Raw genomic sequence first — 13,778 nt, forward strand, 5'->3', positions numbered from 1 at the left:
AGGACATGGGGCAAAGGGACTCTAAAGGGCGTGGCCCTCAGCTGAATCCCCAGTACAACCAGGCTCAAACCACCCGCCCACGGGACCCTCTAGGGAACCCCTCCGATGGATCAGAGGCCTTCACGGTGTCGTCGGCAGCCGCTCCCTTCTCTCCTCCCTTTCCTGGCCACAGCCAAAGAGCCATTCCTGCTGAAGCCCTTCCACCTGCCTCTCAAATTGGTACCAAGGCCACCAACCGCAGGAAGCCCTCCCGAGGGTGCCCTGAGCCTGGTAAACCCCGGGCAATGGAGAGCCCCCGCCCAACCCCCATCCCCAGGAACAAGGGTCAAATACAATCCAGGAAATCAAATCTTCAATGTATGGAAAAAATCAGTGCCAGTGGGGGTCAGGGGTCACCGGACCAGGTGGAAGGTCAGCCAGTATATGATGAGGGGCTGGAAGGCCGCAGCTCCCAGGGTCAGGTAGAGCTGGAGGCGCTGCCGGGGAGCTGGGCCCCCCATGTTGTCGGGGCCCAGGGCTGCTGTTCGCAAAGAGCGCACCTGGGAGAAAGGAGGGCGCTGAAGCTGGGCCGAGCGGGGGAGGCTCGTTCCCAGCTCCGACCCCAGGGTGAAGCGCGAGGGGCAGCCCCAGACTCACGATGAAGTACATGAGCGCGGACGAGGTCCAGGCCAGGGCCACGTAGTAGCCGTCACTGCCGAAGAGCAGCCCGGTGAGCACGCTGAGAATCATCCTGCGGGCCGGGGGCAGGGGCGGGGGAGGAGAAAGAGAAGGGTCCGGGCCTCAGACGGGCCCCACCACCCAGCCTAGACCCCACCCACCACCACTTGGGGCCCTTTATCTCCAGTCTATCCCCCCAGGCTCCTGGACTCAAAATGAACCTAGAAGGCCTAGGACTCAGTGTAGAATGTGGACGTGAGACCCCCTTCACTACCCCAGCACAAGGCCCTTCTCCCCTGTGTTCCCAGGGTGACTCGCCTACATTCCTGGCCTGAACAACAGTACGCGGGTCCCAAGGACAATGCTAAAAGCAGCTGGTTCCTCTAACAGAAGAGCTAGGGCCCAGAGAGGGCAGACACAATTCAAGGCGACAGCTACACCAGCTGGGGACCCACGGTGGCAGGCCCCTCTCCCAGGCCTGCTTCTGGCCTGGCCCATAGGTACTCACCCCACATATTTGTAGCCGCTGTAGGCTAGCAGGTGGAAGGTGCTCAGGTCACTGCGTACGGTGGCCAGGTAGACGCCCAGGAGCAGGGCAAGCACCTCCATCACAACCCACACCAGTGCCGTGCTTGCACACAGACCCAGCACCTCCGGGGAGAACCTGTGACCATGTGCGGGGAAAAGGGGTGTTTGGAAACCAGCCATCCTGTGGCAGGTGTGAGACTGAGGACATGGGCTGGGCTTGGGACCTGCCACACAGGCCCCTAGGGAGGTGAGGAGAGCAGGAAGGGGAGCTGGTGGGAATGGGGGAGGGCACTGGGTACTAACCTTTTCTGAATGCCCAGCGCCATCCCAGCCAACAGCACGTAGGTGATGAAGGCCATGGCTGCCAAGAGCCAGAAAGATGCCATCAGCCTGGTTTCCTCAATCAGAGCCCCCTGGCTAGGTATTTGGGGCCATTTACACTCCCTACCTCCTCCCCATACATCCCTTCCTGCGTGCCCCCACATATGCATACGCCCAGCCTCCACAGTCACTCCTACTACCCTGCCTGGGATGCCCTTTCCCTGCTCAGCCCTCTCTCCCTGTGTAAATGCCACCTGACCCTTCTCTCAGGACCACCAAGCCACCTCCTTCCCTGTCCCTGTGTTAGGAAACACTAACTCAAGTTTCCTGCTTGGATCACACCGTATCATGGGCCAAGGCTATTACTAATCCTAGACCAACAGGCAGGAGCCACACTGATCTCCCACAACACGACAGGACTAAAATACAGACTTGGAGACAATCCAGGCTCTCCCCAGAGTCTGGCCCATGGGGAAGACTTCACCTCAGCCAGTAATATTGGGTCTGGCCACTGGCGCTGGCTTTGGCTGTCCCACCAATGTAGAGGGCTCCCAGTTTACCTCTGCTGTTTCCACAAAAGCTCGGAGCCCGGGGAGCTGGGCTTTCACAGCCTGGAACTCCTCGGCTCTCTTCTCTGCCCCCTCGAAGCACCAGAACTGACACTCCCACCAGAAAGCACAGGGTCTGAAGTCAGGAAACGAGCTCTACCACCTATAAGCTATGTGGCTTCAAAGACAGTTGTCTCCCTGAGCCCTGGCTTCAACACGTAAAATGGGGATGGCAAGTCCTGCGTTACAAGGTGGCTCTGGGAGGAAGTGGACTGGAGGACAGAAGAACCAGGGGCCCGCCCGGAGCAACTGAGCCGACTGGCTGCCCTGGTAACCCGCCTGCAGGCCGTGCGGGGCCACTCACCCCTCCTCCGGGGTGTCCACCGTGGGCTTCGCCTCGTGTAGGCCCCAGGACAGAGAGGAGTCAGAGGGACAGCCTGCCAGCCACTGTCCAAGGTGGGCAGCCTGAGCCCGTGCCATGTGGATGGGCAGTTATGGGAACCCAGAAGGGAGTGACCACTTCCTCTGAGAAGGCAATGTTGGAGGACTTGGGGGGCCAGTAATCGCTGTGACACTATTATTTTTAGTGTGCCCCCTGCTGAGTGCACATCACCTCCCTGAATCTCCACAACAGTCCTTTGTGGTAGAGACTGTTGTCATTCCTGGCGTACGTAAGAGTAAAAGCAGCCAGCCTGAGGTCCCATTCCCGGAAGCCGCGGGACCAGGTCTAAGCCCTGAGCTCCAGGCTGTGGAAGGACATGATCCCAGTTAAGAGGCAAGAAGATCGCAAAAGGGAAAACGAAGGCCCTGAGGGCACGCCCGGGAAGCTCCTTACTGGTCCCGTTGCTCGGTCTACTGGGTGTCTAGCAACCACCACACACAAAAGCACCAAGCAGATGCTGAATCAATGCACGAGTCTCTCTCTCCTTGTTGGGGCCTCAAGGCACAAGTCCCCCCCACTGTCCCCCAGCCAGGTCAAGACTCACTGGGGATATAGAGGTCAGGGGCGTTGAGATCTTGCCGCGGGGGCAGAGGCACATCACGACTGTACTGCACCTCCCAGTTCTGGCGGTGGCAGCAGCAGCCAGGGCACGAGAAAAAGATAAAAAGAAAAGAAAGATGGGGGTTGAGATCTGGGGGCCAAACTCTGGGACGGGCGGAGGGAGGCACAGGGCCCCGCCAGCTCACCTGGTAGGCAGCTCACCTGGTGTGTGTAGGGGAAGACCAGTAGCCCCAGCTTCTTGGCCACATAGGCTGTGTCCACAGCAAAAAAATACTTGAGTTTGTTCACAGACACAAAACGGTGCAGCTGGGAGAGGAGAGAGGAGGCTGTGGGCAAGCCGCACACCAAACCTCAGGGTGCTCCTCGGTGTGCTCCTTCCCTGAGGGCTGCTGGGAGAATTAGGCGGGATCCCGTGATGCCCCATCCCTAGCCACAAATCTTGCCACCCTTGCCCTGGGGGCGGGCCACACCTCCTTGTGCACCATGTCCTTCCCATGGGATGCGATGGAGCTGCCATAGGCCATAGCCACGTTGGCCATTGGGTCCCCAAGCAAGTGGTTGACATTGAAGGCCACGTCGGCTCCTGGGGCTGGATATTCCCCTGGCTGGCTGGAGTAAGCACCGCTTGTGTCATCGAAGAGGGGAGGGGGGTCTGGAGCTGCCCGGGCCCTGTGCTTGGAGCCTGTGGGTTTGTAGGTACTGGAGTAGGTGACAGGAATATCAAGCATGAGCCCAAACCACCACCCCTTTCCCCAGGCTGGGCAGCCCTGTATGGGTTCTGGGGCCACCCAGCAATCGGTTAGTGAAATCCGGGCTGCATACAGGTAGGTAACCCAGAAAGAACTTTGATGAAGGCTCCTTTTCCAGAGGTACTAAATGTAGGCAAAGAAAGAGTTGAGGCAGCGCCTGGAAGCGGCTGCCCACCTATAGATTTGGGGGTGGCGGGCTTCTCGAGGGAACTGATCTCTGAACTGAGCCTTGGGGGAGAGAGAAGGTTCCTAGGTGAAGATAACTAACTGCGAGGGGACCCCGCAGGAACAAGGGTGGGAAAGGCGATAGCTGGGTACCCAAAGGCCCTGGGCTGTGGTGAGGGCCCCACCAGGGCCATGACAGGTAAAGAAAGTTCCGAAGGCAGACCCCGTTCGTGCCTGGGTCGGGCATGGGAATCCGAGCGGTGCTGTCACCGCCCGATCTCAGGATTGGACCCAGAGGGCAAAGTCCGGGACGCGATGTGGAGTCCCGCAGGGCGGAAACCCGAAAAACACCCGCCGCCCTGGGGAGCGGTCACGACTGCCCCTCTCCCTCAGGGTGAGCGGGCCGCGCCGCCGAACCTCCTCCGGCCGGTCGGGCCGCGTCCCGCCCGCCCCGCGCCCCACGCACCGTGGGCTCCGTAGCCCGAGTGATAAGCCATGGCCGCGATGCTGGCGCTCCCCAAGGGCCCGCTGCGCCGCCTCGTGGGTACGAATACTAATAAGCCAGCTGCTCTGCTGCCTGGGCGCCGAGCCGGGTTACGGAGCAGACCGACACGTCCGCGAACTCTCCGACCGCAGCCGCCATGTCCTCAGCGTTATCCTCCGTCGCCTGCCATTGGCTCCTCGGCGGCGCGAGCTCGTCCCTCCCCTCTCCCAATTGGCTGCTGGCCCGACCTCGCCGAATTGGATTCAGCAGTAGTCAACTTCCGGGAGGGAGAGAGGCGGAGCAATTCACGGGGCTCTCGGATTGGATGGTGGGTTTGCTAGTTCGGGGCCAGAGCAGCCAATGGATGGGTTAAGGTAGGAGGGGGTTGAGAATTATTTCCGCGCCTGCGTAGTGGGGCGCATGACGCTCGCCGTGCCACGACTACACCAGGTGGAGACCTGGAGGAGGCGTGAGTCCGGGAACGGAGTTTCGCTCGCGGGACGTGCCCCAGGAGGGAATGGCTCCGTGGGGCTCTACCAAGTCCCGCCCCTTGGGTCTCCTGCCCCTCCCTCTCAATGCCAGCTTTCCTCTCCCATCCTCCATGCTACCCCCCAAGTCCTGGCACGGAGCCCGGGCAGCCCGCGAGGTGTTAGTAGGAGGCCGGGCGGGGCAGTGACAGGGCGGCCCAGCGAACCCAGGAAGCTGACTCCTCCTCCTGCCTCCCGCCCCTCCTTCCCGCGCGGGCGCTGTCCGTTATCCGGTGCTGAAATGCCCTACGGCCACTGCCGCTACCCTGCAGAGCCTAGGGGCCTGCGGCTGGGAGGGTCTGACCTCCTCTTAAGACAGGTAGAAAGACCCCCCACACACACACACGCACACACAAACACGCATTACACATACTGAAAACTCCAGAAGATCTGAAGTCCCAGAGATTGGGCGGTATAGTCGGGACAGGACCCTGCACCAGGCCTGACCCATCAATTCTCCCGTGATCCAGCCAGTTTGGGTGTGGAGGTGCGCTGGTCCACCTCCTGAAGCTGCACTTGAAACTCCTGAGTCATTGCTGGCCCTGCGGTCCATCTTAAAGCGAGATTACCCACCCCCAACACCAAGCCTCCCTCCTGAGGCCGGGTGTGTTCCTTTCTCTCCGCCCAGTTTGTGACCACTCTCACCCTCCTCAGAGCTAGCCTTCAGGGGCCTCCTCTCTCACACACCTTCAGCCACCACTTTCTAGAGAGCAAAATCAGGTCCTCTGCAACCTGCTTCTAGCTAACCCAGTGTCCAGTTACACCAGGTGACTTTCCTGCTTTCTAAACACAGCCCACGTGATCTAATCGCAGTGTCTTTGCTCAGAAATCCCCTCCACCTGGGATGCCTTTCCCCCCTCATATCCATTTGTCCAAAGCCTATTCTTTAAGAATCAGTTTAACTTGTGCCTCTCAGAGAGACAGAAAGAACAGAGGACTGACCTGGCTGGGGGCTTGAGACCAGAGGCTGGGTTCCAGGCTCCCTCTGGGTACACTAGTCTGTCCTGGATATAAATTCCATTAGGACTGGACCTGTGTCATTCTCCATTTCTCCCCTTGTCTTCAGAGTGCCAAACACAATACTTGGATATAGAAGATACCCAACAAACCTCTGTGCCCAATAAATAAAAAATGAACGGATGAAACCCTGGGTCACTCCTTTACTCTATCATTTCAATCACCTCATTTTTTAAACCGGTAGGAGTGTTGAACTGAATGGTTTTTGAGTTGCCCTTTGGGGGGAAAAAGTGACAAAGCAACCCAAAACTCACCTATATCCCACCAAATAATTGTTTAGTTTGGGGGTAGCCCAGACCCAGGGGCAGGTGTGAAGGTCTGAGGCCCCTAAGGGCCAGGGAGCAGCCCTGCGTCCACCACTACTTGGGAGGGCATCCTCCCAAGGACAGATCCCACTCCCCTGTACCTCATGATGAACGGTTTGCACCTTTCTATTCCCATTTCTTAGGTGAGAAAACTGAGGTTGGGGTAGAGAGTGCAGGCCCAAGGTCACGGAGCCTAGGACCCTGGGTGTCCTGTCTGCTCTCAAGCAGAATCCAGCACCTCTGTCCAGTGAGTGAGGCGTATCGCACCTTTCTGGGTTGTAACTGCTTTTTTCCCTCCAGCAAGGCTTCCGGAGTGGAGTCTGGGTGGGCTTAAGCCTAGGCCTATTCCTCAGAGACGGGACGCCGGAGGTATTACCCACCTTTGAGATCCATCCCCCCTCATTTTACAGCAGGGGAAACAGGCCCCAAGAGCAAGGACTCGGCCAAGGTCGCAAGCGCAAGCGCGGCGGGAGGAGAACCCAAGCTTGGGTCGGCCAGCTTGGGGTTCTTGGGTGGGGGGGTGGGCAGTGCCCGTGGTACCAGGCGCTGCCGGCGGCGCCTCGAGTGCCGCGGGGGCGGGGTCAGCGGAGGGCGGGGCGCCGGGCACCGCGGCCGCCAACGCTGCCGCCGCCGCCGCCGCCGCCGCCGCGCTCGGGCTCGAGCTCCGCGCACTCCCTGCGCGGCCGCCGAGTCGAGCGGACGCCCTCGGGGCCGCGCCGCAGCCCTCTGCGCTCCCCCCTATCATGCCCCGGGCCCGGGCCCGGGCCGCTCAAGCACCCAGGACACCATGCCCGAGGGCGGCGGAGGCGACAGCGGGGAGGTGCCCGCGTTCATCCCGGACGGCGAGCCGCTGCGGGAGGAGGTACCGGCGCTGTGTGCTTGGGGGCCGGAGCCAGGGCTGGAGCGGGGGTGAGGGGGACTACGGAAGGGGCAAACACCGGGACAGGGGGTGAGGAGGGAAGTCCCCAAACCCCAGTTGCCAATGACGTCATTAGGGTAGCTGGCGTCTGGCGAGCGGAGGGGCTCGCGTGGGGGTTGAGGTGGGGGGTGGCTGGAAAGGAGGAGGGGGAGACTCCCGCCCCGGGCGCCCCTTCGTCCCTCCTCGCCCTCCTGTGACGTCAGCGCCTGGCCCCTGCGCGCCCTCATTCCGCAGCGCTGCCCCTCACCCCCAAGGCCCGGGGGTCAGGCCCCCCGCCCAGCCCAGCCCAGCGGCTCCCGAGGTGCCCGGGCGACGCCTGCAATGCAGCAGCAGTAGCCGGGAGTTGGGGGGAGGGAGCGGAGGGAGGAGGGGAAAGAGGAAAGGATGCGGCCTCTGGTACCCCTACTCCCTCTCCCCGCGATGAGGCCCGAGGGCCCATCCTTCAGAGTGGGACCCCCAGACTGGCCTCTCACCAGCCCTAGCCAAGGAAAGGATCCGCAGAAGTGTGGGGCCCTGCGCCCGGCGTGGGGGTGATAGGTGGCCAGTGGGTCTGTGTATGTGTTTGGATGGATGTAGTGTGCTTGTGGGTGTGTGAATGCTAGTCCATGCTCCCCACACCTTGGATGAGCCAAAGTCAGGTGATGGTCTGGTGGGTGCTTCGCCTGGGTGATGTGGGGATGTGTGAGCGTGTTCTGTCGTGGGTGGGTCTCTCCTGTAGAGTCTAGGGTGTGATTTCAGGTTGCAGTAGGGGTGGGGTTGGAGGCTGTGCACGCGCTCAGGCGAGGCTCTGGCGTGGACCTGGGCTTCAGTGAATTTGTAACGGGTATATGCGCGCGTGTGTGTGTCCTGTGCTGGGTGGGTCTGTGCGCGCGTGTGCGTGGTGGTGGGAGTTGCGAGTGCAGGCACCTGTGCTCCATGTTATGATTGGGTGAGCACCCATGAAGGGCCGGGATCTGGGCTGAGCCGGCCGTGTGCACATCCATGGTAGGTGGGTCTGTGATTAACATGGGCTGGAGGGTGGGTGTGTGGGTGTGTGCCTCTGACCAGACCTGCAGGTGATGGTGGGGATGTGTACATGTGGTGGGTGACCGGGGGTAGGGTAGACTGCCCTGGGCTGGGCTGGGGACATTTCCTCTCCTCTGGGGTCTCTCAAGACCTGGTGGTCCTGGGGTTGAAGAGGTGGCCCCTTAACTTTTCCTTCTCCATTTCTTCCCCACTCCTTCCCCCATTTCTGTCTCTGTGGGGACCCTAGAGGTGAGGTGGGGGCCAGGCTGGAGGGGAGGCCAAACCCTCCGGGCCAAGAGTGGCCCCTGCTGCCCAGCAGCTGTGTTCCGCCCCCGCCGTCATAGCACAGATGGGGAGCGGAGGACGCCGCTCCATCTGCTCCCCCGACTCACACCTCCTCCGTTCCCAGCTCTTCCTCTTTCTTGCTTACTTAAAAGCTTCTCCCAAGTCTCTAAGTGGAACCAAGGGACGAGAGGGAGTCTCAGGGCAACAGCAATAATATTTATTGCTATGGCCAGACCCTGTGCCGAGATGGCTACACATAAGATCTTGTTGAAACCTCACAAAAGCCCCAGTTTACAGATGAGGAGACTGAGGTCCAGAGAGGATGGGGGAGCTGTCCAGTAAGTGGGAGAGCCAGTACCGAGTCCTGGGCCGTGGGGCTCTAAAGCCCATGCTCTTCATCCTTAGGCCCCCTGCCACTCTGGCCTCCTGTACCAACAGGTCCAGGAATCAAGGCCCAGAGAGGGGAGCAATATGGCCAAGACCACACAGCAAATTAGGGGCAGAGCTGGGACCAGAGCTCCATTTTCTCAATGGCCAGTCAGGGGGCCCTTCCTTCCTCTTGGCAGAGACGGGTCCGTTTTGTCCTGGATGGCCTTGACTGAGAGATGATGGGGCGCAGTAGAGGACAGGATCCGGGGCAGAGAGGCCCCAGTTTGAATCCTGCAGCCCTACTGTGAGAGCTGGAAGGGTGAGGTTTGGGGCAAGAGGCTCTGTCCCTCAAAGCCTCTGTTTCCCCCTCCATGGAGTGGGGAACCTGCCCCAGCTCCTTCCCGGGGCTCAGGCAGAGGGGCAGGTGTGACCGATGGCCTGTCCTGACCCGCGCCTCTCCCCTCTCTGCCCGCCCTGCAGCAGCGGCCCTTGAAACAGTCCCTGGGAAGCTCCCTGTGCCGAGAGTCGCACTGGAAGTGCCTGCTCCTCACGCTGCTCATCCATGCCTGCGGCGCCGTGGTGGCCTGGTGTCGCCTGGCCACCGTGCCCAGGCTGGTCCTGGGGCCTGAGGCAGCTCTGGCCCGAGGGGCCGGGGTCCCCCCGCCCACCTACCCGGCCAGCCCCTGCTCCGACGGCTACCTGTACATCCCGCTGGCCTTCGTCTCCCTCCTCTACCTCCTCTACCTGGCCGAGTGCTGGCACTGCCACGTGCGCTCCTGCCAGGCGCCGCGCACCGACGCGGGCACGGTGCTGGCGCTGATCCGCCGGCTGCAGCAGGCGCCGCCCTGCGTCTGGTGGAAGGCCACCAGCTACCACTACGTGCGCCGCACGCGCCAGATCACCCGCTACCGGAACGGCGATGCCTACACCACCACGCAGGTCTACCACGAGCGGGCAGACAGCCGCACGGCGCGCGGCGAGTTCGACTACTCGGCCCACGGCGTCCGCGACGTCTCCAAGGAGCTGGTGGGCCTGGCCGAGCACGCGGCCACGCGGCTGCGCTTCACCAAGTGCTTCAGCTTCGGCAGCGCCGAGGCCGAGGCCTCATACCTCACCCAGAGGGCCCGCTTCTTCAGCGCCAACGAGGGCCTGGACGACTACCTGGAGGCCCGCGAGGGCATGCACCTGAAGGACGTGGACTTCCGCGAGTCCCTCATGGTCTTCGCAGACCCCCGCAGCCCGCCCTGGTACGCCCGCGCCTGGGTCTTCTGGCTGGTGTCGGCCGCCACGCTGTCCTGGCCGCTGCGCGTCGTGGCGGCCTACGGCACGGCCCACGTGCACTACCAGGTGGAGAAGCTGTTCGGCGCCAGCTCGCCGCCCCCCGGCGCGGTGCCCAGCGGGCCCCCGCTCTCCCGCGTGGCCACGGTGGACTTCACCGAGCTGGAGTGGCACATCTGCTCCAACCGGCAGCTGGTGCCCAGCTACTCGGAGGCTGTGGTCATGGGCGCCGGCTCGGGCGCCTACCTCCGGGGCTGCCAGCGCTGCCGCCGCTCCCTCAGCAGCAACTCGCTGCCCCCAGCCCGGCCCAGCGGGCCCCGCCTGCCTTTCAGCCGCAGCCGCCTCTCCCTGGGAGCCGGGGGCCGGGCCACGCCAGGGGTCTTCCGAAGCCTGAGCGGGGGGCCGCTGGGGCGCCGTGGAGAGGACACAGAGCCCCTGGAAAGCCCCCCGTGCTACGAGGACGCCCTTTACTTCCCGGTGCTCATCGTCCACGGTGACAGCGGCTGCCAGGGGGATGGGCAGGGGGCACTCTGAGACCCAGGTGGCCTCCCGGAGCGGCCTCCTCCCCACCACCCTGCCACGGCCTTCGATGCCTGAGCAGCTGTTGTCCGAGACAGAGGGGAAAACAGACCAGCACATGAGGCGGGGGGTGGGGTGGGTAAAGTCCTTAAACAGACTGAAGCACAGTGACCAGGGTCATTCTGGGGGAGAATGGACAGCACTGAAGAGTCCAGGGACGGTCCCCACACGCCCCAGCGCCGCCACCGCCACCACCTTCCACCCCCTGCAGTGGCTGGTGATCCAGCTTACCCCCTCTCAGGTTGGGCGGGGGTGGCGGGGATGCTTCCAGAAAGCCTGGCACGGGGGAAGAGTCCTGCAGACAGCTGTTGCATGCAGCCGAGGGCTGCCTCTAGGCTCTTCTCTGCACGGCTGAGGCCACACTGGGAGCCCTCGAGCAACCCAGAAGCACAAATTGGTGGTTTGGGCCATGCCTGGCCAGGCCCGCCTCCACGAGGCTGAGAGGCTGGCAGTGGCTACCGGCCCCAAGTCCCCATCCTCCTCCCCGGACGCGCCCCTCCCTGCCTGCCCCCTGGTCTTTGCTCAGGGCCAGTCCCCAGTCAGATCCTGTGGCACAGCCCCTGTACTGGGAGCCAGGTTCTTGGAGCACAGCCTTGTCCGCCGTGGCCCCCTGTTTTTCCCCTCTGTACCCTCCCCCCACATCCAGCTCCCCTATGATCTGGGGTTCCTTCTCAGGGCCCCACCTTGATCCCACCTCTCCCGATCTCTGCTCTTGTGCCCCCCAAGGCCACCTCCGCCTCTATCAGCCACCCACACGCTCCCCCGGGCTTTGCCCTCTCATTATGCCCCCAGACTTCTCTGCTCTTCACCTTCCTGATGACCCACGGGGCCCAGGCCACGGGGCATCTGAGGGACTTCGGCCTTGGCCACAGCCTCTTGGACGATGCGCCTGCTCTGCCACGGGGGCCCCTGCTTCTCCCACCGGTGGGGCCCAGCCCAGTGGACACCAGCCCTCCTCCAGGGAGGAGAGAGCAGTCCCCTTCCAACTGGGCTTTCCACCACCTCTCAGGGGCCAGTGGGGGAGGGAGGAGGCAGAGAAGATGCAGATAAAATAAAAAGGTATGAAATGGAAGGTCTTCTCACGTGCATTCCTAAGGGGTGTGTCCAAGGGCACTACATGTGCGATGGGCCACCCGGGGTCAGTGATTCAATGCTTGGTTCTGGAAGGGGATGCCGGGTTGGGCTCCATTGTTCCCAGGAACAGGGTAAGCTGAGAGGGAACCCCCAACCCTGCGCAGCCGAGGATCCAAGACCCAGGTTTGAGTTGCTCTGAGCAGCTGACTCCCACCGGCCAACTGGTATCTGGGTCACTTTTAACACATCGTCTAAGTGGTCCGTCTTCCAGCCCGGAGGGGGTTTTCATTCCACGGCTGGGCAGGCTGAGGACCAAGAGATCAGAGTGGAAGGAAAGAGCTATGGTCTGTGGTGCCAGTTCAGTGCCCCCGATGGCTACTGGTGTTCGGGGGAGGGGGTGCTGAGCCGGTGGGAGGACACAGGGTGGGAAACAGCCAGGGCCACGCCAGCACATGGGATCTGAAGACCGAGAATAAGGGCGAAGGAAGGGACTCGCTTACTCTTGGCAGTGGCATCTTCCCATGTGCGGCTGTGCAAGATGTTCACTGTGCCAGGGCACCCGGCTGAAGGGCAAGTGTGGGTGGAAGCCAACCTGTGGGTGGCTCCTCCAGCCCCGACTTAGAGCTGCACCCTCCTGCACCAAGGCACCCTTCTCTAATCTGTGCAAAAGCACCAGAAGGACTAGTGGCTCTAGAAGGGTCCTGGGAAGGGGTGGGATTCGCCCGGGCAGAGACAGGGCAGAGGGGTTTCTGGGCCATGAGAGCTGCCTGAACAAAGGCCTGGATGCAAGGCATGAAGCAAGGCATGAAGAGGAGGGAGAAGCCAACAGCCGTGAAACAGTTGGTAAGACCTTCAATACCAAACCTCAGAAATTGTCTGTAAGCTGGGGCAATCTGGATCCACGAACGTGGTTGCGCAGGTAAGTGACGAGGTCAGGACCACCTCTTAGAATTTTAGGCAAAGTCCAGCTGCCTGCTGGCCATGTGGGGAGGGAGGTGTTAGACCAAAGCTTTCCCTGGACGTCGCTGCCTCGCTTCTTTGGAAGTGAAGCTGGCTCTTTGTTCAGAAGCAACTTGAAAACACTATGGTACCCAAGCATTTAAGGAGGCTGCAGGGACAGTGTGTGTGGGTGTGTTGGGGGCGGGGGGGACGTGGTTCACTGGATCCAACTTCTGCCCATAGAGGACGTTCTCCTTTTTCCATATTCCTGCACTAACAGCACAGTCACGAACTACCTGCTAAGCTATGATCCACTATGCTCTCCTTCTCAACAACAGAACCCCAGTTTTACTTCAGATGGCAATGAGCCCAGCTAATAGGCAACATTTCTAGCCTCCCCTGCATATATAGTGTGATGGTGTGACTCAATTTTAGGATATGAGATACAAGCAGAAGGTGTTGGAAAGGATTTTTAAGACAGCTCCATGAAATAGAAATAGTATCCGTGGGGCACCTGGGTGGCTTAATGGGTTAGAGCCTCTGCCTTCAGCCAGGTCATGATCCCGGGGTACTGGGATCAAGCCCCACATCAGGCTCTCTGCTCAGCAGGGAGCCTGCTTCCCTTCCTCTCTCTGCCTGCCTCTCTGCTTGCTTGTGATCTCTATCTGTCAGATAAATAAATAAATAAATAAAATCTTAAAAAAAAAAGATTACTAAAAAAAAAAAAAAAGAAAAATAAATAGTATCCGTGAAGGCTAGTTCTGTCCTCTTGTTTCATACTGCATTCAGCCTGGAATGCAGATGTGATGGTTGGAACTCCAGCAGCAATGTTGGATCAGGATGTGACCTTGAGAACTGTACTCCTGTGCTGAGGCTAGCAGAACAACAAGATAAAAGACCCTGGGCTTCTGATGACATCATAGGAGGTTTCATATCATCCTTGGGTTGTCTACTTCCAGATTCTCAATAAAAAAGAGAAATAAAGTTCTAGTTGTTTTAAGTTACTGTTTCCCCCCCACCTTGTTT

General features: G+C 60.8%; 2 protein-coding genes across 3 annotated transcripts; one reads left to right on the plus strand and one right to left on the minus strand.

Moving 5' to 3' along the window:
• Positions 1-334: 334 nt before the first annotated feature.
• Positions 335-4,655, minus strand: YIF1A (Yip1 interacting factor homolog A, membrane trafficking protein). The gene is made up of 8 exons (XM_032879536.1): positions 4,438-4,655; positions 3,528-3,739; positions 3,259-3,363; positions 3,041-3,119; positions 1,489-1,546; positions 1,166-1,321; positions 637-730; positions 335-539 (listed from the first exon to the last, which is right to left on the minus strand). The coding sequence occupies exons 1-8, from the start codon at positions 4,466-4,468 to the stop codon at positions 393-395; spliced, it is 882 nt and encodes a 293-aa protein (XP_032735427.1). The 5' UTR covers positions 4,469-4,655; the 3' UTR covers positions 335-392.
• A 2,278-nt stretch (positions 4,656-6,933) lies between these two features.
• TMEM151A (transmembrane protein 151A) lies at positions 6,934-10,873 on the plus strand. Of its 2 annotated transcripts, none has more exons than XM_032879538.1 (2): positions 6,934-7,166; positions 9,363-10,873. In XM_032879538.1, exons 1-2 carry the CDS (start codon positions 7,092-7,094, stop codon positions 10,692-10,694), a joined length of 1,407 nt encoding a protein of 468 aa, XP_032735429.1. In that variant the 5' UTR covers positions 6,934-7,091; the 3' UTR covers positions 10,695-10,873. The 2 variants fall into 2 exon arrangements, with proteins under 2 accessions (XP_032735429.1, XP_032735430.1); XM_032879539.1 differs by lacking the exon at positions 6,934-7,166 and adding an exon at positions 8,131-8,207.
• Positions 10,874-13,778: the final 2,905 nt, after the last annotated feature.

Source organism: Lontra canadensis, unplaced genomic scaffold (assembly GCF_010015895.1).
Source record: "Lontra canadensis isolate GAN:19392208 unplaced genomic scaffold, GSC_riverotter_1.0 scaffold66, whole genome shotgun sequence".
Taxonomy (NCBI): Eukaryota; Metazoa; Chordata; class Mammalia; order Carnivora; family Mustelidae; genus Lontra; species Lontra canadensis.

Excerpts from the sequence above, each read along its gene's own strand:
- YIF1A (XM_032879536.1), bottom strand. The coding sequence starts at position 4,468 with ATGGCTTATCACTCGGGCTACGGAGCCCACG. Across the intron at positions 3,120-3,258 it reads TCTTCCCCTACACACACCAG|AACTGGGAGGTGCAGTACAG; the intron begins GTGAGCTGCCTA and ends TGCCACCGCCAG. Across the intron at positions 1,547-3,040 it reads CCCTGACCTCTATATCCCCA|CCATGGCCTTCATCACCTAC; the intron begins GTGAGTCTTGAC and ends GGCTCTTGGCAG.
- TMEM151A (XM_032879538.1), top strand. The coding sequence starts at position 7,092 with ATGCCCGAGGGCGGCGGAGGCGACAGCGGGGAGGTGCCCGCGTTCATC. Across the intron at positions 7,167-9,362 it reads GCGAGCCGCTGCGGGAGGAG|CAGCGGCCCTTGAAACAGTC; the intron begins GTACCGGCGCTG and ends CCCGCCCTGCAG.